Source organism: Pleurotus ostreatus (genome assembly GCF_014466165.1).
Source record: "Pleurotus ostreatus strain PC9 chromosome Unknown scaffold_5, whole genome shotgun sequence".
In the NCBI taxonomy this organism is placed as follows: Eukaryota; Fungi; Basidiomycota; class Agaricomycetes; order Agaricales; family Pleurotaceae; genus Pleurotus; species Pleurotus ostreatus.
In genome coordinates, this window is record NW_023503160.1 from 1,794,859 (window position 1) to 1,818,890 (window position 24,032).

Below are 24,032 nucleotides of genomic sequence, written 5' to 3' on the forward strand. Positions count from 1 at the left end.
TGTCATCTAATAAACAGGCTACGGCCAATATGTGTTAAATTCAAGCATGAATGGTAGCTAATGTAAGAGCGCGTTTGCTCTAGCTTTGACCATATTGGGATCAACACACGACTTATCAACCTGGGCGTAAAACGCCTTGAACAGCTGACCCGAGTGAAGTTTCGTGTTTTGTCCTTGCGAAGTGATGATGTCAGTTAGCACACGATCAATGTCGCTTTCGGAAAGTAGGGGAGGCAAAAATGCATTCAATACTTCGGCCTCTTGGTTTTCCTTCGCAGCAAGGTCCTCACGAGAGGCTTTGATAAATTGCGCAGCAGATTCAGTCTTCAAATAGATTGGGGCAGAGGAAACGTAAGTAAGCTTCATGGAAATGCAGATCGGGAAGACTCACACGACGGTGGTGAGCCTTTCGTAGAATCGAGATGATAGTCGAAGAGGGAATTTTGGATCCCCCAGTCGTCTTATCCGCGGCATATACCTCTGATAGCACAGACTGTGCACCGCATGTGTATATCAGTATACACCACTCTTCGCACATGTCTGTTCATGGAAAGTGCACTCACGCGAAGTGTAGTTGAAGTAAGCGTGTCTTTGGCCTAATTAAGGTGAGATTAGCTGAGTATCGCGTGAGAGGGAGATTCAGAACACACTTTCATGGCATGCTTCACTTGGTCCAGCAAACGCTGCCGTACGTCTAAATAAAAAGCTGTTAACAACGCTGTTCCGACCCGTGAGCGGCATATTTCGGACCTGGCTCACTGGTGGTGGATTGCGAACTGTTGGCTCGAGACAAGCGTAATGGAAGCAGCGAGGAACGCACAGAGGCAAATTTCGTGAAAGCTTTGGTCGTGAACATGCTGGTGCGCGGTCCTCAGAAGTTTCGCGGTGTCGAAAGTTTCAACCAAGAAGGAAAGCTGAAATGAAGCTTTCATACACGTGACACGTGTCGCGTGACAGGGGCTTCTGAAGTCCAACTTTCACTGCTTCACCCCAACCTTGAGGACTCGCACAAGTTGACGCCTGCCACGCTTTGTGAGGATGTCGGGTATTAACGATATGCGGTGTCCATTCCCACCAAATGGAAAGTACCTGGATGCCATACGATCTTCATCAAAAGCACTACGTCTGATATCCAATGTGAAAGTAGGGTTCACTTTGCATTCACTCGCAGCACGCGACTAATGTATTGGTTATCTTCATAGATTGAATCAGAGCCTATACAGCGTCTAATAACGTCCCCAGCATTCACATCGTCGTTTAAACGCGTGTCTGCTGTACATGGCCTGGCCTTGCCATTGAACTTTCCTTCCACAGCATCCGAGCTTAACCTCATCTCCATCCTCTCCCTGCTAAACTTCGGTTCTGGATTCCGAGTCCCCCTTCACCAGGCAACAGGTCGCGGCGCATGGGATAACATCCGTGCTCTCGTATTCTCCATGTATCTCATGTCATCTACCGACGATGAAGGCGATCTACTCTCTGCGCGCGGTTTGAAGGCCGTCGGAACACAGAAAGTGGCGGAACTGATGCGGGTGAGCGTTCATGTCGAGAAACCCCACGAGTCTATTCCGGGAGTGACAGTGGGCACCCTCGGTGGACCGATGTACGATCTAGTGCAACTGATCACCAACACGTTGAACGAAACTGGACGGGTTCTTGTCGACACTGGCTACCCAGATTTGGGAAGTTTTGTTATCGAGGCATTGAAGGAAGGTGCTAAAGCCGGGGCGACCCCGGATGCCGAAGTCGATACGATCCTCGACAGAGTAAGCACTCATAGTCAACTCATAGCTGATCATCAATTCTTCCTAACATTCCATACAATACAGTTAGTTCGCGCTATACCTGGCTTCCGAGACATGGGTATAGTAGACAGCCAACGTGCGTCGAAATCAATCACCTTCAGACATGCGGGATATCTCATCTTGAATCCTCAGCAATCTACTGTTTCAAGAAGGCACTCTTTTTGATCCATGCCATCAAGGTACGATTTGGAACGCAATCATCCGCACCGTTCCCAATACCATCGACGGCGCACCTGCCTGTCTTCACGGACAACGTCCTGCCGTCAATGCTGATTCACCTTGGTGTGATCGACCTCTCAGAGTCAGCACTCTCCTCCATATTTCCCAACGTCGCCGAGAACCTCCCCAGTCTATTAGAAGAAGCGCCCTCAGACAAAAACCCACCTTCCCCCTCAGAGGGCCCAATACTAAGCGTGGAGCAAGCCTATGTGTTGCGCGCATCCGCTATTGATGCTTGCGAGATGATCATTGCCGAAGCTCGTGCGTCGGTGCCATCAAAGGAAGGGGTTGAATGGATCAAGGACATCACATTGCCAGAGTTGGATATGTGGATCTGGGGGGTTGCAAAGGACCGATCTGACTACCGACAACTCGAGCGATTTGTTCTTCGCGAGACAATCTTTTTCTAGGGGACATCAACAGGCACCAGTGATAGCGAATAATCCGCTTAGCGTAGTTAGGACCAAACTAGACAATGGCCTATGAAAGGGCAAAGGCTGAATCGGAGGTCGTGAAGGTGGCAGATGGCGCCCGGCAGTCGTAGGATTAACTAAGATGATGGTTGGCTGATGTGCGGCATCCAATTGCGAGGTTCAGAGTCGTTGATTCGCCGTCGTTCTGATAAAAATTCGGGATAACACACAGTCGTCTGGGTGATGGGATTCAGGCCTGTCTCAAGGCGACACCACGATGCAGCGAATACGTGGATGAGTTTTGATTTTTCTGTTATTTAAGGGGTTGGCCTGGTCATTGGACGAGTGCCTCACCAATCGTAGAATTTCCTTTCCTTCACCACCACCACCACCGCTACACTTCCATGCTGGCCATGCAGCCAATAACCTCGCCCGATGTTGAGGCCTTCTCGACGCCGCCCACAACGCCGGGCCCTAATACGGAGCACCACCACCATCACACTTTGTCACGGCGCAGCAGTAGGCCCTCGAACTTGAACATCCAGGCCCGCAACGCCTGGGATTCAGACGTGGTTCTGGTCGAGCATTCCCCAGATGTTACGAAGAAGCCGAACGGTCTCACACAGGACGCGAAATCCCCCGGCATGGTACATAACCAGACAGTCACCCCGGGTACTCTTGCAGCTCACATGCCGCCTAATTCGCCTTATCATCCTTCCCAGAACCAGAAGCCGATCGCTTCCCCTTGTTTCATTCACTCATTTCTCGACAAGGGTGGATCGCTGACTGATTGGCTTCGTCATCAGCAACAGCGACCAGACGCAGATGTGGGTGTAGCCAACGGTCTACAGAAGAACGGCCCCATTCCTCATCCGAAGCCCAACATGCAGCTCAAGGACTTATCCCCCGTATCCAGCAGCAGCCCCACTGCTTTCAGCCATGAAGACGAAGAGGCACTTGCTAGTAGCAGTCTAACAAGGCAGCTGGCGGAGACAGCGGTGGGCGTGCGGGAGATGAGTAAGCAGCTAGGTGAACATCTCAGACATCCTCCCCACATCGAGTTGCGAAACTAACGTATCTGCTCCCCATTAGGCCGAGCGCGAGTCCGCTCAAACATACAGAATGTCCTTGTCATCACCAAGGCCAGAGATAACCGACTTATCAAGCTGACACGCGAATTGGCGTTGTACCTGATGATGAAGAAGCGACCCGGCCAGGCTCGTGGGCTTACTGTGTACGTGTTTTGCGTATCCTGAAAGTGCAACTTCCCTTACTAACGGCCGAATAGTTATGTTGATCACCAACTGCGTCACTCGAGACGATTCGATGCCGAAGGGATCCAGCGAGACCACCCGGAGCTATTTGCTCCCTTCCCCCACCGCCGTACCTCCAGCAGTTCGTCTGCTTCATCCTCTTCTTCACTTTCGACCGGACACTCATCTGACGACCAAATGAATGCAACCGGTCAACTAAGATACTGGACGAGTGATATGTGCAGCTCGAGTCCCCATCTCTTTGACTTCGTCGTGACGGTGAGCCTCTTGTTTGTTCATACTATGCTTATCCTCATCACCTGTATCAGCTCGGCGGCGACGGCACCGTCCTCTTCACGTCCTGGCTCTTCCAGCGCATCGTTCCCCCAGTTCTGCCTTTCGCGCTTGGTTCTTTGGGCTTCCTAACCAACTTTGACTTTGCCGACTACCAAGCGGTGATGGATTCCGCTATTGACTCTGGTATCCGCGTCAATCTTCGAATGCGTTTCACTTGTACTGTCTATCGCGCGGTCGCACACGGCGAGAGCAAACGGAGAAAGGCGGTCAAAAAAGGTGAAACTGGGGAAATCATGATGAAGAACATCGAGAAAGGTGGATGGGAAGCGCTCGAAGGTGGTTGGTCGGGGAACTATGGAACGACAGATGGGAAGTCAAAGGACAAGGAGATTATGTGCTTCACGACACGACCCGCGGAAAGCTTTGAGGTTCTCAATGATCTTGTGGTGGATCGTGGCCCTAGTCCGTATGTCAGTCTCTTGGAATTGTTCGGTATATCATCTCCCTTGTCTGCCCTACTGCTTGTCTTGACATACTGTTCCAGGCGACGAGCATCACATGACCACCGTTCAAGCAGACGGTCTCACCGTGTCCACACCAACGGGCTCCACGGCTTATTCTGTGCGTAGAGCGCCCTGTAGCTTATTCCTCGGTTACTGATTGTTTCCCTAGCTTTCCGCCGGCGGGTCTCTCGTTCACCCTGAAATCCCAGCCCTCTTGATCACTCCAATATGCCCACACACCCTCTCCTTCCGGCCGATGTTATTGCCTGACAGCATGGAACTGCGTATATGTGTACCGTTCAACTCTCGCAGTACCGCCTGGGCATCCTTTGATGGTCGAGGTCGCGTTGAGCTTAAACGTGAGTATATTATCCCACACGTCGTACGCGCGTTGTCTAATACCCATCCCAGAGGGCGACCATATCAAAGTCACGGCTTCAAAATACCCCTTCCCGACTGTCTGTGCAGACAAGCAATCGACCGACTGGTTCCACTCAATTTCCCGCACCCTTAAGTGGAACGAACGCGAACGGCAGAAGTCCTTTGTCGTCGTCGAGGAAGGCCCCGCCAAGCCGGCCACCCGCAGGCGGTCTAACACCACAACTCCAGAGATGGTTAAATCCATCCCAAACTCCCCAGAAGACGAGGAGATTGACGATGAGGAAGATGAAGTTTCTGAGGAGGAGGAAGAGGAGGATAAATTCGACATTGATGATTCTTCGCCCGAGGCTGCAGCGGCAAAGCAAAACTCTCAACAGACAAGCCCAGCCCATTCGTCAGATAGCAACACGTCATCTTCATTTGACGCGACGGCCCCATCCAAAGCGAACGAGTCTCTTCGGCCAGATCGGTTGCTGACCACTGCAGTCAAGCAAGGTCTAAGGCGACACTCGAAGTCTCGTTCTCGCTCGCGCTCCCGTGTGCGCTCTGGAGTCTCCACGCCAGGACGATACGCAGGCCCGCAAGCACATCCTCCCCGATCCTCTCCTCGACATGTCGATTTCACGGCGGGCCAATCGTCTCCCGAAGGGAGCGAATTCACCTACCACGATGGTGATGGCCAACGAGGAACAAGGGATGACTTGCGCGCCACGAAACGACCAAGTGGAAAGAATCGTATACCCGATAGAGACGTTGACGCGGATATGGCCAAAACACCTACTGTCAGTGCTCATCTAGAGCACGGACGATCACGGACGCACGGCCGGTCTATCTCTGCAGAATACCACGCCCCAAGGGCGTTTGCGGTTTGGGGCCACGATGAAAGCGATAGCAACACGAGCGACAGCGATAGATGATAGATGTCAATTTGTATAAGAAAGAAAGAAAACGTCTTTACTTTATTTTCCTCGTAGTGCATATTTCGGATCATCAACCCTGGATTAATTAGTTCGTAGACTTCTATACTGTATTCGTGACTTGGAAAATATTACAAACAATCAAATCTCATTGTCCATCAAGCCACCTTGAAGACTTTGAAGTTGTGAAGTTGTAAATCACTTTGCACTTCACGCCCATGTGACCTAATGCTATTGGGCGCCTGCCACATTGTAGCGCGTGCGCCGTGAACTTGACCTTGACTTCGACCCGCGACGAGTAGTATGGTGGATGTTGAATCTCAGCTGAGTATCTCGCGGATTCATCGTCTTCTGCGACCACTACGATGTACTCTTGCCTCGAACACGCCTCAAACTCTCCAGAGTAATCTGCAACGAACGTATTCATCGAAACCCACGAAGTTCGTAACCAATATCACCCTTACGCCTTTGGAACGTATACCGCCTCCCGGGAGAGCTGCATTACTTGGTGGCGAGCAGCGGAACCTACTGATTGAACTGTCGCGGAAGATCTACGCTCTTCGAGACTGCTTCAGGAATGTAGTGGCAGGTGTGTTGGGCAAGGACCACGACGCGTCAGCTCAAGTGCCCAGCTTGGCTTCATTGTGCGCTACGGTCATGGGCGAGACTCTAAATCAACACATGCAAGAACTAGAGCGTGAAATCCGGGAGGAGAAGGAATCTGTGGACGACGCCGAGCTCCTCGAAGCCGTAGAATCTTTATTCGAAGCCATACCCGCCCATCAGCGAAAGTGAGCGAATCGGTAGTTTGTTTGGGTCTTGACGATTATTGAGCATACTTAGATGGTCACTTGTTGCACACGCGTTGGACGAAATAATACAGGCGGGACCAACACATCCGACGCTGGTCCACGAATTATTGCAGACATGTCTGTCGTACCGGCTTCAGCGCGAGTCTTCAACGCTGCTTCGAATGTTGCTGAAACTGGCCTGCTCGCCAATATCGGACTCTGATGGCACTGCACGGCTCTCACATCCTGCGCATGTGATGTACTTGACAGAACTCCTGGCTTCGTGGACAGGCGCCGGATTCACAGCATCTCATTTCGTCAACATTTTCACCGAGGTCTTGTCCGATCCATGCTATGCAAATGCTTGGCCGTCCAGAGCTACAACTAGACTAGCAAGTTCCCTGCGACTGCAACCCCACACCTTTCCGTTATTCCTTCGCCTCATCCATGGATTAATGGTCTGCATCCGCAACTGCAACTTCAATCATGACATGGGATGGATTCTGCCTTCCCAAAGCAACGGCAATATGATGAGCTTACTTTCAACATGGGCAACTACCTTGGTCGACTGTATTCTCAAGTCCGAACCGCTACCTCAAGCTTCCCAACTATATGTTAGCGAACTCCTCCAAATGAATGATACCATAGGTGTGCCTGTCGGATCTTCGACTAGTCCAATTGCAACGCTTGCTACCGTTGCTCTCGCGTTGAAGGATTGTGCCTGTGTGGCCAAGTCGCTCCTGGAGGGTGTCATACCAACGACCTCAACATACGACGCGCTTCTCGTCAACCTGTTCAGCCCCATCGCTGGGCCAAACTATACTACCATAGACTTACATGCGTTCATCTCATCTGTAGAGCACTATGCCTCTGCACTCACATCCGCCAACTTGCCTCAACTCGAAGCATCCCTCTGGGCTTGTGCCCACAGTTACTTCGACCGCATTCGCCCCGCCCGTGACGCAGAGGTTGAACGCGAAGCCAAGTCAATCAAGACAAAATTAGTGTCCAACGTAGAGCGATCGGAACTGCGATGCTTCACTAAAAGCCCTTACAACCCACGCCATAGTACTTCATTCGAATCGCCTAACGGCCGTGTTTGGAAGTGGGAATCTTCGTTCGAGTCCTGGGTTCGTCGGGGTACGCCCATAGTAGCACCAACGAAGAAGCGAAAGGTTGAAGAGGAAACACCCACTAAGCCAGTAACTCGCAAATTCTCGGAGCTCGGCCAACATAACGTCCTCTCATCGTCTTCTCTACCCTGGGAACAACCGCTCAAAACCTGTAACGCAAGACGCAAATCTTCGGCGGAACTGGTACCCAAATTTAGGTCACTTCTGTCAACTGCTCTATCCAACCGCACAGTTCTTCACGACAAGGAGAACATAGTCTGTCGCCCTGCAAAGCCCACATCAAAGCCGACTTTTGCCGTCCCCGCCGTTCGGGTTCCTGTAGCAGGATCACCACTATCGTCACCGGTACATGCCCCATCATCTGAAGACGCTCTCAATCTATTCTCCTATAGTTAGCTTGCTAGTTCCTCGATTTATCTTTCTTTATTTCTTTATATCATGCCAATGTATAATACGTCAACATCACATTTGCAGCTTTATCAAACTCTATCAAACATGTATTAGTATATACATTGGCACTGCAGATCACCATTACTTTGTCATAAGAAAAACCAACTGACATAAATGTGCCCTATTACTCCTATATTTGTCCCCTGATATTCCTTTTCTTTGCCTTCATGTAAAGTTGCAGTGAAATTATTTATCCAACAAATGGAACATCTTCTGGAATGTAAACAATATGTCTGTGGTCAAAGTAGACATACAAATCACCATTTTGTCAATCTCTTTAGATTTAAGCAAAGAAATGCTTTCTCAATTGGTTCTTCCAAAGTCAAACTTTTCTATTGTTTCAACAAAGAAATTGCTTTGTCCAGAGATAAAACATGGCCTATAGGAAAGGTTTACCACCAGATAAAGCAATGGTCAAATGTTATCTTTGGTGTTCACTTTATCTTTGCTTTCATTGTTCATTTGTCACAGGAAAAATATGCTGTTAAATAATTTAGTTATCCAACACTTTGTTAACAGTCCAATAATAAATATATTCATAGATGAATCAATTGGAAAATTGTACATTTGAATTAATTACTTTATCTACGGAAATACTGATGGCTTCCCGCAGTGTGGACGGTCATACATTGCACTACAGCGGGCTCGAGGTTCTCCCTACATGACCCTGCTTATACAGGGCACTCATAAACTTGACAAAGTACTGAAGCTCGAGTACTGACTTATCAGAATAGAAACCTCGCGTGAAAGCCCGTCAACACAACTCAAATGGCATGAATCTAGAACAAGGTCGATGAGAGAACACACAAAGTATTTTAATTCCATAACTTTATAGAAGACTGCATATCGGTACAGTACTGACGATAAATAAAAGGAAGCTGATTCGACGTAGGGGGAGTTATTTAGGAAGGAGGGCTGGAATGCTGATGCATCAGTTTCATACAAAATTGCTTGGATTCAGGTACTCACACGGGCGGGACGGCAGTGACTGGACCTGCAGAAGAATGTTAGCAAGACATGTATAGCTCCCGGGAAACATAGATACGAACCAGGGTCAGTAGTCAAAGCGGGGAAAGGAGTAGCAGCGCACTGAAAGAGCAAACAATTAACAAATCAGATGTAGCAGACAAGGAATCTGCACGCACGGCTTGCTCGACGTCATTCTTGGTAAGTCCAGCTGGGAAATGTGCGGCTGCGTTCAGTGTTGGAGGAACAGGGATCACGTCAGAACAGTCGACCAGCTTGCTCTTGTCCTGGGCGACCAAAGACAGTTTCAACATCGCGGCCTTAAACGCAGATTGCAACTTGGATTGATTGTCTGTACAGCGGTTCATTGTTGCTCCTGTGCAAACATAACATGTCTTTAACACTTACTGACAAACGACTGCCATTCGCATGCGGTTCTGGGATCTGTGGAAACCCCAAGGATTTAGCGGAAAGCTGGGTCGCGATCACTGGTATTCTTACCTCGGGCAAGCTACAAGGCAGAACGTGATTAATCCCGCCGTGAGATGGAAAGTGACCCACATACCTCGGAGTCAGACTGAAGCCGCATCTCTCCTCGAAGGGGAGATTCAACTTCGCCCTGGTTTCCGGCAGTACTAAAAGTGTGTTCAGAACCAATACCAGGGCAACGCATTGGAGAGATTATAATTACCCTGGGAAGCTTGTCCCGCGGAGCTGGGTCTCAACGAAGAACTGGGAATCGAAAACTGAAGGAGTCGAGTCGAATGGCGTTCTGTCAGTGACTAGGTAAGTACTTTCTCATCGATTCCTAGGGAGCATATAGACATACCCAGGAATCTATAGGGACCAGGGCCGTCAGAATATAGACGGAACGGAGTGATTGAGCTGACATACCGTTGGGTCAACATTGTCGGCGGCAGCGATGGTGTGACTACGGATTAAATTAGTCGAGGTTTTTGAAGTCCAATTTTCGCGATGCTCACGAAGCCAACAAGGCAACGACTTCAGCAGGCGAGAAGCCAGCGTCAGCAAACCTCGCAAGGATGCTGTCCACCGAGTCTAGAGGGTGGTCTAGTGAATACGTTGATCGTCCATCTCGTTCTATGACCCACCAAATGGCTCAGGAACCGTCAGGTCTGGCGCTGGAGCTACGGCGTCGGGGCGACCCAGGAAGAATTGTAGTCGCGGAGCGCCAGGGCAGTTACTAACACCAACAGCTCCAGCGAACTGGATGCTAGAAGTCGAGGTAAGATAAAGTCGTGCTGGTTATGCTGCGTTGGTTGACATACAAGTCACCTGCTGAGATGTTATGCTTCGCGACGAAAGGCTTCTGAGCTTCGACGATTTCGTCGATACCAAGGTTCGCATGGAATGGAGTTTCGATCTCGCTGAAGGTGATCAAGGAGCCATCAGCTCCTCCACCACTGTCGCCCCTAGTCAATATCAAATAGCGTAAGAGCTTTTAAGGCATACCCTCGGCTGGGAGAGAACCCAATAGCGTCGTGGAAAGTCAGACGGAGTGACTCATGAACCTGCCCAAGATTTGAGATGGCGCCCTGGTGTGAGGGGTAGGTGCCAATGAAACTGTACCTCTTCACCGCACTCTCCACCGTCGAAGAGGTTGGTCTGGATGTCCTCCAAAATTGGGAACAAGACGCAGCAAGCAGCATTAGTGACAGTGTTGCCATCTGCGCATGTAGCACGCTTAATCGAGGCAGCTAAAGGATATTAATGAGTTCCGTGAAGCATTCGAAAGAGGAGGTTACCTACCATTCGAGAGCTGCACAGCGCCGAGAGCCAAGATCAGAGAAGAGAGTCCAGAGAATGTCATTGCTAGAGAGGGCTTCAAGGGGATGACCAGTGCCTTGAGATTGGTATGAACCGTCTGCATTTCCACCTTTTATGCTCCCTGGAGGACGCTCCTCATCCAATTGCATTCCTTCGTCCTCAATATATGTACGTAGCGAGTACCGTCGATTTGGTGTGAGGCTGACTTTCTCTCAACCATGCGAGGTGCGTGCGAGATGAGATATGGATGAATAACAGAGGCTTTCATCACCGCCGTTGCCTGTTACTCGACTATAAAAAACCAATGACCGCAGCCGAAGCTTGATGATACACATATTTTCAAAATTGCCGAGGGCGATACCTATTTTTCTGTGAATTGTGGAGCAAGAGCGTTATGATATTGCTCCACGGTGAGAATGGATAGAGGTAGTAGAACCATTGTCGCGATGCATTTGCAATACAGGACTGCATGGATGAAATCCGGGAAGAATAATCAGTGATATACCGATGAGATTGTTTATTTTGACCCACTAAGTCGCAATATTAGCCTGAGGATGTTGGTGCTGAAAGCAGTTAGGTTGAATTCTCGGACTCTCTACACCCTCCTGTAGAAAGAGACCCGAGGCACGAGCCCTATACGATCCCTACACACTAATTTTCCAACCGTTCAGATACGAGTAATCGAACAGTAGGCCCTTCGACAAGGTTGCACGCTCACCACCGACGCGTCAGCCTATTTGGGTCTTTCCAAAATAGCAAGAAGTCTGACTGTCTATTCGCAAAGTAACGTTTTGCCACTAAACGGGTCGGTGCACATGCTATATCATCTGGGCGGGAACGGTCTATACGGACGCTAGTCAGCCATAATCCTGCGTCTGTGATTGGACAGAAATGGATACCAAGGTACCGGGGTGTTACTTCGACGCTTCATAGCGAACCCGTACCGGGGGAATGCTAGTGTCCGGATGTTAGCAACAGTGGTAGCCTATCATGCATAGAGAACTTACCGGGTGAGGTGCATTACATGTGCCCGACGCGTGGTCACACTGAAAACTGCTTGAAGCGACACATGGTGGACTCGCAGAAGCTCCGTTAAGTTATATTCCAGAAGAATAATCTACAAGACCCAACAAGACGGGAGGCGATTAATTACGGGAGTTCATGTTCTTACAGATACATTCATGAGAGTAGGACGTTCTAGTTCGATGATCCACATACATATTTACTGCGTTAAGTTATCCCAATGGAAGCCTTATGAAATGAAGGTATTGGCATTTGCCGCTGTTTCGGGTTCAGCTGCGAGTTCTAGCTCCAACCATTTCACCGCAAAGCTTGTAGGATCAGCGGCGCGAAGGGCGTCATGCACATGCTGCCCAACAACAGGCCCACATTCCTCCGCTCTCCCAAATCCCGACAAGCATACTTGCTTGTATTCCGCCGTGTCAAGCCTCAGGATTTGAGGTAAAGAAGTCCCGAGTGGCGAACCGAATGCATTAAGGATCACTTGCAAGGCAATGAGTGTTGGCAGCTCCTCCGCTAGGGTTACAAGACGCTCTAAAACCACGGTGGACATGGGTGACACCATAGAAGCGTACACGGCCTCGATGAAGGGATCGAATGCATGCAATGCGGTGAAGGCCTCTTCCACTGCTTCTCTCGCTAGACGAGAGGCTTCCTTGTCAGCTGCAGGTCGGGGAAGGTGACTGAGTATCTCGTAAAGGGCACGTGCGTCGGTAGTAGTCGAGGAGGTAATGGGTGAAGGAGGTGAAGGAGGTCGGGAAGGAGGGAGCTTCATTGTAAATCTCGATGAAGGAGGAGTAAGCGGTGGTGTAGTGGACGAGCTACGGCGCTTCTTGACATCTCGGGCCGCAAGGTATGGTGAAGCAGGAGGTGAAGGAGGGTGGTAAGGTCGGTGAGACAAAGCCACCAAGCCCCGCCATATCAACGAAATAAGGAACGTGGCTACAGTAGTCTGTGATCCTGGAAGCGAGATACAACGTTCAAGGATCCGAGTATATGCAGCCACAACCCCCTGCAGCGCGACAAGTGACGGGTGTGAGACAGATGGTTTCGCTAGAGTCTTGATGGGTGTCTGAGGGAATTCTAGTCCGTCAATAACGGCTCCAAGATCATTCTTGATGTTGACGATCAAGGGGTTAATGACACGGTTAACGACGGAGACTAAGCCTTCCCTGATCGTCTTCAGCCCATGGGGATCAGAATCCAACCCGAGGCCCGACTCATCAAAGGAATCCAGTAACTCGCCAGCAAACGCCGCGATAGCGATGGCGTGGAGTTGTGCGGCATTGAGAGAGGGTGCCAAAAAGTTGAGGAAGGCGGGTGAAGCAACTAGCGGCACTAGCTGAGCTGATAAGTTGCTGACTAGGACGGAAAGTGGTCGGTGCAGCGACCTAAGGCTAGCACGGTATAGATGCTGATTATCGTGAGATGCCCTCAGTTCACTATAAGGGAACAGGGTAAGATAAGTTCTATGAATTCTCAAAGATGATGACTCACGATGTAATAAGCGCACCCAGCGCCCGACCTCTACCAGCTGGAATAGGACGTTTCCCGCCTACTAGTTCCGTAGGGACTACGGGGCCTGAAGGCTGCGCCAACGCCTTTGACACGGCCTCGCTGAGTTTAAGACTAAGCATCTCCAAGTATGACCCATCCTGAACCAGCGTCGAGGGCGGCTTCGTCGGTGACTTGGGTGCGACGGGTGCTGGTGAGGCCTTTCTAAATGTGCTCAACGACAATTTGTGGAGTGGGCGCGGTGTACGGTCGAAACCAATCCCGGAGTCCGGCCGAGATGGAGGGGCTGGGGCGGGTGATGAAGGGCGGCTGGTAGGTTTGAAGAAAGATGGGTGCTTAAGTGCATGCATCATTGTGGCAGTATTGGCGAAGATGTATATGGATGTTGGGTGCTTTTCTCGTATGTTTTCTGTTTGGTTGAGAGAGAGGATTATAGTTTCTAGTTTCTAGATGATAGGCCGCAACCTAGTTCCGACGACGACAATATAGTGTTCGCAATTATCCCATTGAAGAGTGAAAGGTGACCGGGTCGATTTGCAAGCTTGAGAGCTTCTGTTCGTCCTAAGGGGGTCGGTCGGTGTCAACGAGGAGGCAGGCAACTGGTCCGAAGATAATCTTGTTAATCTGGCTCAAGCTGAGACCAGAGAGTAAACATGAGCTGCAGTCCTGGCCTCGCATGGAGGAACACGTACCAGAGTAAAGGAAGAATCATAGATTGGAGAGTTTGGGCAGCGTTTTTATTCTGGGCGGCGTTGTGGACAACACTGAAGGAGGGGGCCTTGAAAAATTTCCAGGTCATCAGGACCCCACCTATTTGTAGTCCAGCACAAATTATTCGCACGGTCAATACAGCCATTTGAACTTTGCCGCATTGGTTCCGTTTGCAGCGCCGTCGCCCTTCGGTGTTTAGCGTTCCTTTGAGCGGTGCTTCAAGATTGCGGTGTCAGAAACATGCCGTGTTGCGACACAAGACTTGACTCATGATGCCTATTGGACCATTGTCTCCATATCGCAGGCTTCATTTACGTATCTGAATCAGACAAAGCAATTAGAACAGCACTAAGCGATTGCAAGATAACTGCACAAATGAAGCACATGACTTGATAAGTATACCATCAAGCTCCCTCTTCGTCTGCAAAGAGCCTCTTCAAACGTGTTCGCAGGCCGGCATCCGCACATCGCATGCGCCACAGGCAGCTGTCCTCTTCGCTTTCCTTCAATCGGACGAGCGCATGACTCGTCGAGCCATTCGTTATCAAGATTTTCAGTTCGCCTACAACATGTTGTCAATCGTGAGGTCCATCGCACGGTAACAAACTCACCCAAAAAAGGCGGATAATCAACTGCAATGACCTGCAGACGATAACCCTCGAGGCTTTGTTGTAGAATGCGCAATACACCTTCCATCAAAATAGAACACCATCCTCGGGCGCCGGATGTATCGGACAGAGAGTCCCATGTGGCCTCGAAGTCAAGGTCCTCCGAGCCCATATTTAGTTGGTATTCATCGGGTGCAGTAGGCGTATCAAAGGCAATAAGGTCCATTCGCGAGCTCTACTTATTCTTATCAGTAATCCGATGGCTCGGCTAACGAGAGAGAGAAGCACAAACGCACTATATCGTCCAACACCTGTGGAGATGAAGTGCTCTTCGATAGGTACGGTCTTTAGATAACATTGACATGAGAGGAATGCGATACGTACTATTTCCAGTTGATCGGATCCTGCAGCAAGAGCTAGTTCCCCTGGGGACACCGTGTTGGACAGTGGATCTATGAGTCCTGGGCGTCTCAGTGGTGAGCGTTCGATGATCATGTTTGGTGAGTGGCGTGGAGTGGCCAGGTGACTTCTCTTTGGGGGAGTAGAAGGGGGTAGCTCGTATGCTTTGTACCGCAATTTGGGGGACAATTTACGAGGTTCAGACTTGGGAGGCGAACTAACGGGAGTAGGGACTTCAGACGATTGGCTATGAGTTGTTGATTGTAACTGGCGAGCTTCATGTTCCTGGAGGGCCGCTAGGAAATCAGGGAGCTATGAAAGAGAATAAATCTAGTAGAAATTAAATGAAATGAAGACAAAGGTATACCGAAGATGAACGCGCGCTGCGCACAATTTGCGTAATTACACTCCGCTGTGTCGACAGAGCAAGGAACTGGTCGCATCGCTGCAAACATATAACCGAGATGAATGAACCATTTACAACAGATATGAGAGATGGTCTCACCCGCTTGACATATCGACCTCCCTGATCCTTTGCAGCGGACACATGCTCAACGATGTCATTAGGGATATCTTCGCAAAGTGCGGACAGCCGCAGCATAGCCAATAAGCATGCATCCTGCACCGCAGCTACAAAGACAATGAAGACAGACTCTTCAATGAGTCATGGCCGGAATTAATTCTGCCTATCCTCTCACCACTGCAGTTCTTCAAAAGGTAGCCAAGGCCGCGCATGACGTGCACAGGCGAGACGGACACACACTCTGCATATTCAACAGCGAGCGCCGATACAAGGACGATCAGAGTCGGACCAGCGTGCACCTCGGCTTCAGCAATAGCTGTAAGTAGAGCAGTCGCACAATTCATCCTATACGCGCCATCCCCTGTATGAAGATTATGGCTGGATCAAGCGGATCCGCAATTCCAAAGATACGACGTACCACTCATGATGCGAGTCAGAATTATCTGGATTGCTTCTTCCGACACACCTTGTTTGGGGCTAAGAGGCGGACCTTCCAAAATTCTAAATAATTCCTTGACTTCACGGGCATATGCCTCGCCGTCCGAGGCTGTTTGTACTTCGACGATCTCCAGTAACAGAATCACGGCGTCAGCAGAACCGTGACCTGAGTCTGCCACGGTTTGAAGAATTTGTTGATAATAGTTGACGACGATATTATGATCGACTTGGTTCAAGATCCCTAGGGTCTAGTCACTGCTATGAGTATGTTTATTTGGGCTGGGTGTCTGTGACTTACTTTCCGCCGCATCAAGGGATCTTTTGAATACAGTAGTTGCATGACACGCTCCACCTCCCATGCCTCCAAGACCGGTGGGATATCCGGTGTCGTACCTGCCCACAATGCCGGAGTCAGACATTCCAAGCACGACAGAAAGGTGTACTGGTCGTTCACGTCCGACGAAGTCAGCAACCCCCGTACACTTCGTACAGGCGAAAAGCTGGGTGTCAAAGATGAGAGTTGTTGTTCGAGATTCCTATCACGCAGAACGCGAAAGCACTCGCAAAGCAAAGCTAGCCTAGATCGTGAGGATGGTAGGAGTGGAAGTATGCTTAACACTTGCCTCTTGATGGCTTTGCGGTCGTTCTAATTAGTTTGATGAGCGAGTTCAAGTTTTGGATTGCGAGGCTGACTCAAGATTAGATGTGCAACAAGATGAAGACATGTTATGGGATGGCTTACCCCACACTACTAAGAGCAAATAACAAGACAAGAAGGAATTGGCGCAAGGGGGAGTGGTGGCTCCGTGACTGCGAATCTCGCCAGAGGGCGTTGAGCTCGTCCGCTACTCGTGCTTTCAAGCTTTCATCAGCCTAGTCATGAAAGTTTCATTCAAATAAGGACCTCAAGATTAGGGATCAACTCACTTCAACAAGTGCTAGCGACGTGAGTATCGCAGCTGTCGCAACAGATGTATCCTCGTCGCCCATACGCTTGTATAATTTGGTCGAAATTTGTGTGACGAGCGTCGGTTCTGCCTGAGATAAACTCTTGTAGGCCAATAATGCACGTCTGCGTACATTAACCCTGTGAAATGACTTCAACGTCAAACCGGTTGAGAGGCTTCACAAAAATACATACTGACGAGCTGTGAGATAATAGATCGTGCAGACGCGACTGTACTGCAGGAATGACGAGTTCGTTTGGTGATTCACACAACGAATCCAAGGCAATGCATATGTGGGGAACATCTGGACTCTCCAGGTCCTGTGCTTCGCGTTAGTAGAGTCGCGACGCTTGTCTGTGTTTGCAGCACCTTGCGAAGCGTATTGACTAGCATCAGCTGAAGTTCGTGCGTGACTGGCATCATTTGGGCACAGAAGAGGTAGCCTAGTGCATGCTTTCAGATTCGCAAGGCGCGTCTAGTTCGCCAGGTACCAACCGATTCGTTTGTTCTGTATCGTTCCACCGCTCTCTGCAAGCGTGACCGCGTGTGGCAGCGCCGAGTCTGTAACCCTATGGTCTAAAGAGCCGAATGTCGTTGCCATAGCGCAGTACATGATCATGATCAAGCATTCCTTGGAACGTCTCTAATAACAATCGTGAGCATTCAAGATTGTGCCCAAGCTGGGGCGATTACCTGGGATAGACCTGGTTGAGATAGCTCGTGTTGCATGGCGCGTGCTTCTTCCTGTAGAAGTTGATCTGCGGCACCTGGCGATGGCGCTTCCTCAACTTTTCGCACAAGTGAATAGTGCATTCTGTTCATGGCCCCAGACGAGGCGAATGGAACGTCCATTGTGAGTGTCTATCAAGAACACAAGATGCGGATGCGATATTGCCACACGCGCAAGAAGCCACGTGATGTGGAGATCACTCAGCTTGCGACTTCAAAGTTTCCAACGTCCAAGTTCTTGTGCGCCTTAGAGTGACTCGAGTACTCGAAGAGCTGCTGAGCACCAGCAAAAGTAGTGCGCGGGATAAGTGCATGAATGGAATATCAAGTACAAGTACAAGTCGTTTTGCTAATACTACTACTGACCATAGTCCGGGTCAAGCGAACACAACGCCCAGACAGCAAAGGAGCGATAACGAGCATGTGGAAATGTGATGGAACAGGACATTCAGGAAACAAGCCAGACATCAAGATGCCATGCGCGAGGGAAAGAAGGGGGAAGGGGAACTGAAAGATCCGATTAGTCAGTGCCAACGGCCATCGGCACTCGACGAGACTTACCATGGAGCGACGGGGAGGGGATCCCTTTAGTAGCCTCCGCCACCTTGATATCCTCCACCTTGGTATCCTCCTCCTCCACCTTGGTAGCCACCGCCACCGTAGCCTGCGTCTGCCCAATCAGACCAACGCAAAGTTATATGATCGAGGAAATTACCTTGCTGTTGGTAGCCTCCTCCGCCGTAGCCGCCTCCACCTTGGTAACCTCCTCCACCGCTGTATCCACCGCCACGACCTGTGATAACAGTTAGCGAAAAGATGGGGGAGAATCAGTGGTCAAATTACCTCCACCATAGCCGCCTCCTCCTCCTCCTCCACTGTAGCCTAAAGAATGATTAACACATGAGCAACGGGCGATCATCGCGCTTACCTCCACCTCCACCAGAAGGACGAGCATTAGCGAGGTTAACCTTGATGCGCCTGCCATCAAGTTCTTGTTCATTCAACGCTTGGATAGCAGCATCGGCCTCCTGGGGGCCTTCAAAAGTAACGAAGCCGAAGCCACGGGAGCGACCTGTGTCACGGTCGCGCATGACAATGGACTAGGAAACGAAATAGCAAGGTCAAACTCTCATCTCACGAGATGTAAAGATGCAGGGACGCATTCAGGGGACGGGAGAGCAAAGAGGTAGGATAGCGCACATCAACAACGTTGCCGAATTCCGAAAAAGCCTATAATTGGGTCCGATACATGGTAAGACATGATTCAAGCGAGCGCAGAAGCACAGCAGGGCAGCAGTACTGTGATACACTAACTTGGCGCAAAGTGTCATCGGTCGTGTTCCAACTTAAATTTCTACAGGCAGCAGCGAAAAAATTATATTAGTTCGGAAAATCCCCACATCGATGGGAAAAAACATGGAGGGCGGGAACCAATACGAAGCACAGACTGACCCAACATAGATCTTGGCCGACATGACTATAATATAGGGGAACCCTTCGAAACGACGAGAACAGACAATCGAAACCGAGACGGAACCGGGAAACGATGGACAGTTGGGGGAGAAAGGAAGGATGAGGAAAACTGGGAGCGCGGAGACCCTGATTATATACCTAGGATTTAGACTCCGCACTCACCTGCACGGATTTGGAAATGCTCAGCTTCCAAAAGTCCCTTCCAGAAGCCAGACAGAATTCCAGGCATCGTGCTCAGAGGGGCGACAATGTGACCTCGAATTCCCGAAGTACAACTGCCCTCAAATAATCCGAATAGAAGAAACCTTAACGGTGATAGGCACTGGCCATGGCCGCCTGTCTTCCCATGGAGTGTACAGTCTTCGTGCGCGTGCCGCGCGGGGTAGATCAACGTGCAATGTGAGTAGTGTTGAGGTCAAAGCGGTACAGGACTTTTTCCAGCTTTGCAAGTAGACTGTACAAATACAGGAGCTAGAGTTGGCGTGCACTGCAAGAGATAATACGGAAGTTGTGTGAGAGGCCATGCATGGTTAGAGTTATCCGTGTAACAGGGGCTCACCTGTGATAAACGATTATGCAGAGAAGGAAGTGCATGCAAACCGGCCAATGTAGACAGGCTTCGAAGAGGGTCCCTCAAACCCGTGTAATCTGACTGAGTAGGCAAGCGGCGAGATAGACACCGGGAGTGGAACTAGATCTATATTCTCTCGTGATACAGAATTGTAAATAAGCTCCTTAGACAACACCCTTAGATGCTTCGCCTGCAGCTGCTACATCAGTGGCAATATTCTTGTTCAACTTCCCACTAGCGATGAAAGCAAATCAGTAAACGGCGCAATAAATGGAGAAAGAGGCTTACAGTTGTGTCTGGAGCTTGGTCTCAAGGTCACTAGTATCGTCGCCCTTGGCCGTGGCTTTCGCAATCTAAATGACAGCAGTGTCAGTCATCAACCTTCAGTGATCTGTTCCCTTTACCTTGATATTGAGCACCTGGACGCTTCCAGTCAGCTTCAAAACCTTGTTCTTTATTTTTCCGTTTTGGAGGGCATCAGCTATGGATAAATTAGTGACTGCTTACAGTGAAATGAGAAGATCAAAAACCTTCAGCGCCGTCGGCAGCGTCGATGGCTGGGTTGAATTGACCAGTCTCGGCTGCCTCAGCTGCCTTGCGCATAGTCTCGACATCCTTCTGCGTTTGATCACTGACGGTGGCGAGGTCAACGCCTTCAAATGGATCTACAAATGGTGGATTAGTCGAACGAACCACGGAAAAGGTTGAATCACTGACCGACGAAGACAGCCTTTGCGAGCGCTTCCGCATCGCCAGCTACACCATCGGAAATTTGGAAATCAGCGTAGCTGCAGTGTTGTGTCAGAGACGCATAGATACGATTTCTGATTGCGTCACTCACTCTTGAAGAGCGAACGCCCGCTTTTGGATGGTGTTGCCTGAGATCAGGATCGGTGCGGCAGCAACCAAGCAAAGAAGGTATGCAAAGAACACAAAAACCGAAGCGCGGGCCATTTTAGGAAGAGATTGGAAGTTTGAAGGTGCAAGGAATATTAAGATTGAAAGAAGACGGATGTAAGAATGCAGGCTAGGTCAGAAAGGGAGAGTCAACCTCCAGGGAATGAATGAACGGTAGGAAAAAGAAGGAAAGTGTCGACGTCCTCAAGACGACTGCAAGATGTTGCTGAAGGAAGAACTGTATTACCAGCCCTCCTTATATATGCTCTCGGATAGGGTCGAGCATACCGGGTGGCGACGGATAATAAGCACAAGGTGTTTATGTGAAAGGCCCCGGTTGCTACAGTGCTCGCCTACATGAGAGAAGATCAGAAGTTAGAATGGACAAAGGTTTTCCATAAAACAACATATTCTCACTGATGGGAGAGTTTAGCGGCATCAGAAGGTCGCACTTGAATGGTGCCTCAATTTTGGTTTCTATGCAGCCTAATACCTCCTTCATAAGTAGCCGTTGGCAAGAGGATAGGCTTGAATTATGCGGGCGGGCCGCTGCATTGATGGCCACGAACGCATGTTGTGCAGAGGTGCGTAGCGACGAAATCAATGTTCGATCGCCCAGTGGAGCAGGGTATATGGGAGTTGTCAGAACAGATTGCATACGAAAGTAATGCTACAAAACCATAGGGATAGTATATCACATAGGTGGCCACTTGCTTGGGGTGTCCTCGCCCCATAATACCCATGTGCGTTTCTGCCATGTAGCCAAAGCATCCAAACAAATCATCCATAATTCGGCGAAGGCAGACTTCAGTCCACGGCGATAAACAAAATCCTTGATGGCTAATATAGACCATGTGTGTGGAGATGATGATAGATCATAAGTGTCGGGTCGGATGGCATATAGATGGAGATCAGGTTCGAATGGATCATAATAGGTCGTCGTGAAGATGTCCTTGGCTCGGTTAAGAGACACACTGGGCGACAAAGCCGTTGGTCAATTTGATGTTTAGAGTTGAGCAGGAATCTTACCGATACATCGCTAGAATCAATATAACTTGAGCAAACAGCATCGTCCAGAAGAACCACCCATTCCAGTGACCCCGATTAGGGCTCACATCGTATGTCTAAAGGGGAAATGAACACTAGGTAGGGCCAAATTTTGGCGGGGCTCACGAATAGTTGACTGCGGCGCATGCTAGCTCTGAGAGGTGCAATCTTATTCCGAAGCTCTTCCTGACTATTGCGAGCCATCCGTAACGTCTGGGAAAGTTTCTCTCTAGTTTCTCTCGCTGCTTGCGACATTGTATCAAGCTCTTTGAGACGCGTCTGATCCAGGGCAATTTGATCATGGGACCTAGCACCTAAATGTCAATCATGATACAATGAAGGAAGTACTTTGGACGAACCTATCAATATCACTCATGTCATGAGCAAGGTCATTCAGCCCCAATCGGACGCGAGTGAGGGCTTCGTTATGGTCGAGTATTGTACTGTCGTCTGTTGACATGACACTGAGTTCGCCCTGGTCTTCAATCTCGCGACCCATGGCATCTAGAATTTTGATTGAACTTATATTGGCCTCAGGTTCTGGTTTCGTTTCTCGACCATAGGCATCGAGCATACGAATGCTGGGTAACCTCTTCAAACCCTTCGAAGAGTCAGGACTCTGGTGAGTGATGTCTGAATGACCTTTCGACTTCGCAACTTGTTCATCGGCCTCAGCTGGAGGGGTGGGGGGTGATCTCACAGGATGGCCGTTCTGGGATTCCGGGACGGATGTATCCTCTTGGGAGCTCGCAGTAAGTGTATTGGGCTGTGGGTCGAAACGGACTTTTAGGATGCTCTTCCGCGGCGCAGGCGTAGCCATCCATCCTCCAGGTGGAGCAGGGGTTTGGAGCGGCATAGTCGAAGCCCTCGATAGCGATGGCCCGGGAGTAACCAACCCAGACCCTTCTTGAGCAGGTAAATGCTGCTCTAAAGACGCTGTCCGTTGCAAGAGGGTGGGTCTTTGAGGTCCAGGTGTATCGGCCCATCCTCCAGGGGGCTTTGGTGTTTTCATCATCGAAAGGTTTGGCCCGCTTTGAGACTGTAGGCGTGGGTATGTTTCAGCAGTGCCCGTGTCGTCCTCGGAGGATGGAGGCGGACCAGGAAGGTCAGGTAATCCTTTCGGTGGGGATGGCGTCTGGAATTCAATGCGAGAGGCACTGAAAGACGAACGACGAGGTGGAGTTGACAAGACGGACGCCTGAAGAGGTTCTGCATTTGGCTCTTCCGAAGAGGGAGTAGGAGGGGGAGATAATTCCTGTATAGTTGTGGGGCCAGACAAAGAGTTCTTCACTGTGGCCTCGTCAGGGAGAGTAAGGTTTCGCATAGAGGGTGTAGCTTCGTGGGACGCCGAAGACTCTGTTGCCGCAAAAGGGATCAGTACAATTTGGGCATCAATATGATTTAAATACAAACCAGGGGAGTGGTTAGACGCGGCAATGTGGAGTGTCGAAGACTCGCCCAATGCCTGTGCTACAAGTCTTTCTGGACTAGGAGATCGGCGCGACACTGCAGGAGCAGGGGAAGCAGGAACACTTTGTTTGGATGTCCTAGTAGGTATTCGGCTGGACTGCCCAGGAGCTCTAGTCGATGGCCTTGGATTCGAAGGAGTAGGTGATCCTACACGGCCTGCATGAGGCCGCGAAGATGGACGCTGAGGTAGAGGAGAGCTACGACCAGTGTTCCCCTGGGAAGTAGATGCAACCTGAGTCTCCCTGTTGCGTGCTGTAGATCGGGAGGGAGACGAAGTTGTTATAGATGCGCCTTTGCGGATGCCGGGTGATGGAGAAATGGGCTGGTCGGACCCTCGTGAATGAGCCGCCAGCGGTAAACGTAAGGAGGCGATGGGAGGATCCCCGACCGGAGTCGGAGTATGAGGGCGCCCTGATAACGGGTCCTTCTGTCGAGTCGTTGGTGATCCAGGAGGGGTGCCCCCATCTGGGGGTAAGGGAGAGAGTGACCGACGGGAGGTCAGACTTAAAGTTCGACCATGCGACCATCGAGGACGAGGAGCATTCCAATTTCGTTCCCTCTGATGTACTGGATCCTCTTCGCCAAGGTCTTCTACTGATCGATTATGGGAATCGTTGGACGATGCAGACGAAATCGAATGCCGCTTATTCTGACGGTCCGGGGAGTAGAATGAAAGAGATGAGGTTGATCGTAGCAAACCACCACCGCTCTGTGTCCGGGGACGAGATGGCGAGTGAACATCCATACTAGAAGATGATCGGTGATGAG

The 24,032-nt window shown here is 50.1% G+C and overlaps 10 protein-coding genes across 10 annotated transcripts; 3 read left to right on the forward strand and 7 right to left on the reverse strand.

The window, feature by feature from the left end:
- Positions 1-57: 57 nt before the first annotated feature.
- On the reverse strand, positions 58-856 carry PC9H_007640 (uncharacterized protein; the record flags this gene model as incomplete). Its single annotated transcript, XM_036777168.1, has 5 exons — positions 58-324; positions 392-493; positions 564-596; positions 651-694; positions 751-856. 5 exons carry the CDS (start codon positions 854-856, stop codon positions 58-60), a joined length of 552 nt encoding a protein of 183 aa, XP_036630788.1.
- A 182-nt stretch (positions 857-1,038) lies between these two features.
- PC9H_007641 (uncharacterized protein) lies at positions 1,039-2,434 on the forward strand (the record flags this gene model as incomplete). Its single annotated transcript, XM_036777169.1, has 4 exons — positions 1,039-1,143; positions 1,203-1,766; positions 1,830-1,881; positions 1,938-2,434. The coding sequence occupies 4 exons, from the start codon at positions 1,039-1,041 to the stop codon at positions 2,432-2,434; spliced, it is 1,218 nt and encodes a 405-aa protein (XP_036630789.1).
- Positions 2,435-2,841: 407 nt separating this feature from the next.
- On the forward strand, positions 2,842-5,788 carry PC9H_007642 (uncharacterized protein; the record flags this gene model as incomplete). Its single annotated transcript, XM_036777170.1, has 7 exons — positions 2,842-3,466; positions 3,530-3,671; positions 3,726-3,969; positions 4,020-4,479; positions 4,532-4,608; positions 4,660-4,849; positions 4,902-5,788. 7 exons carry the CDS (start codon positions 2,842-2,844, stop codon positions 5,786-5,788), a joined length of 2,625 nt encoding a protein of 874 aa, XP_036630790.1.
- A 303-nt stretch (positions 5,789-6,091) lies between these two features.
- On the forward strand, positions 6,092-8,108 carry PC9H_007643 (uncharacterized protein; the record flags this gene model as incomplete). The annotated part of the gene is made up of 2 exons (XM_036777171.1): positions 6,092-6,579; positions 6,632-8,108. The coding sequence occupies 2 exons, from the start codon at positions 6,092-6,094 to the stop codon at positions 8,106-8,108; spliced, it is 1,965 nt and encodes a 654-aa protein (XP_036630791.1).
- Positions 8,109-9,127: 1,019 nt separating this feature from the next.
- On the reverse strand, positions 9,128-10,959 carry VPL1_4 (Versatile peroxidase vpl1; the record flags this gene model as incomplete). The annotated part of the gene is made up of 13 exons (XM_036777172.1): positions 9,128-9,156; positions 9,212-9,251; positions 9,308-9,480; positions 9,537-9,572; positions 9,690-9,763; positions 9,820-9,910; positions 10,019-10,059; positions 10,112-10,187; positions 10,241-10,362; positions 10,418-10,552; positions 10,602-10,660; positions 10,719-10,846; positions 10,899-10,959. 13 exons carry the CDS (start codon positions 10,957-10,959, stop codon positions 9,128-9,130), a joined length of 1,065 nt encoding a protein of 354 aa, XP_036630792.1.
- Positions 10,960-12,168: 1,209 nt separating this feature from the next.
- PC9H_007645 (uncharacterized protein) lies at positions 12,169-13,804 on the reverse strand (the record flags this gene model as incomplete). Its single annotated transcript, XM_036777173.1, has 2 exons — positions 12,169-13,378; positions 13,434-13,804. The coding sequence occupies 2 exons, from the start codon at positions 13,802-13,804 to the stop codon at positions 12,169-12,171; spliced, it is 1,581 nt and encodes a 526-aa protein (XP_036630793.1).
- A 762-nt stretch (positions 13,805-14,566) lies between these two features.
- On the reverse strand, positions 14,567-17,929 carry PC9H_007646 (uncharacterized protein; the record flags this gene model as incomplete). The annotated part of the gene is made up of 15 exons (XM_036777174.1): positions 14,567-14,724; positions 14,774-15,005; positions 15,067-15,099; positions 15,155-15,481; positions 15,537-15,614; positions 15,675-15,799; positions 15,868-16,053; positions 16,111-16,378; positions 16,429-16,630; positions 16,873-17,003; positions 17,058-17,217; positions 17,276-17,397; positions 17,447-17,520; positions 17,573-17,720; positions 17,771-17,929. 15 exons carry the CDS (start codon positions 17,927-17,929, stop codon positions 14,567-14,569), a joined length of 2,403 nt encoding a protein of 800 aa, XP_036630794.1.
- A 325-nt stretch (positions 17,930-18,254) lies between these two features.
- On the reverse strand, positions 18,255-19,508 carry PC9H_007647 (uncharacterized protein; the record flags this gene model as incomplete). The annotated part of the gene is made up of 9 exons (XM_036777175.1): positions 18,255-18,313; positions 18,368-18,476; positions 18,522-18,599; positions 18,650-18,681; positions 18,735-18,906; positions 19,007-19,036; positions 19,121-19,160; positions 19,259-19,388; positions 19,442-19,508. The coding sequence occupies 9 exons, from the start codon at positions 19,506-19,508 to the stop codon at positions 18,255-18,257; spliced, it is 717 nt and encodes a 238-aa protein (XP_036630795.1).
- A 506-nt stretch (positions 19,509-20,014) lies between these two features.
- PC9H_007648 (uncharacterized protein) lies at positions 20,015-20,804 on the reverse strand (the record flags this gene model as incomplete). The annotated part of the gene is made up of 6 exons (XM_036777176.1): positions 20,015-20,084; positions 20,139-20,203; positions 20,255-20,331; positions 20,381-20,515; positions 20,568-20,638; positions 20,692-20,804. 6 exons carry the CDS (start codon positions 20,802-20,804, stop codon positions 20,015-20,017), a joined length of 531 nt encoding a protein of 176 aa, XP_036630796.1.
- A 637-nt stretch (positions 20,805-21,441) lies between these two features.
- PC9H_007649 (uncharacterized protein) lies at positions 21,442-24,009 on the reverse strand (the record flags this gene model as incomplete). The annotated part of the gene is made up of 4 exons (XM_036777177.1): positions 21,442-21,721; positions 21,777-21,871; positions 21,921-22,101; positions 22,154-24,009. 4 exons carry the CDS (start codon positions 24,007-24,009, stop codon positions 21,442-21,444), a joined length of 2,412 nt encoding a protein of 803 aa, XP_036630797.1.
- Between the last annotated feature and the right edge of the window lie 23 nt (positions 24,010-24,032).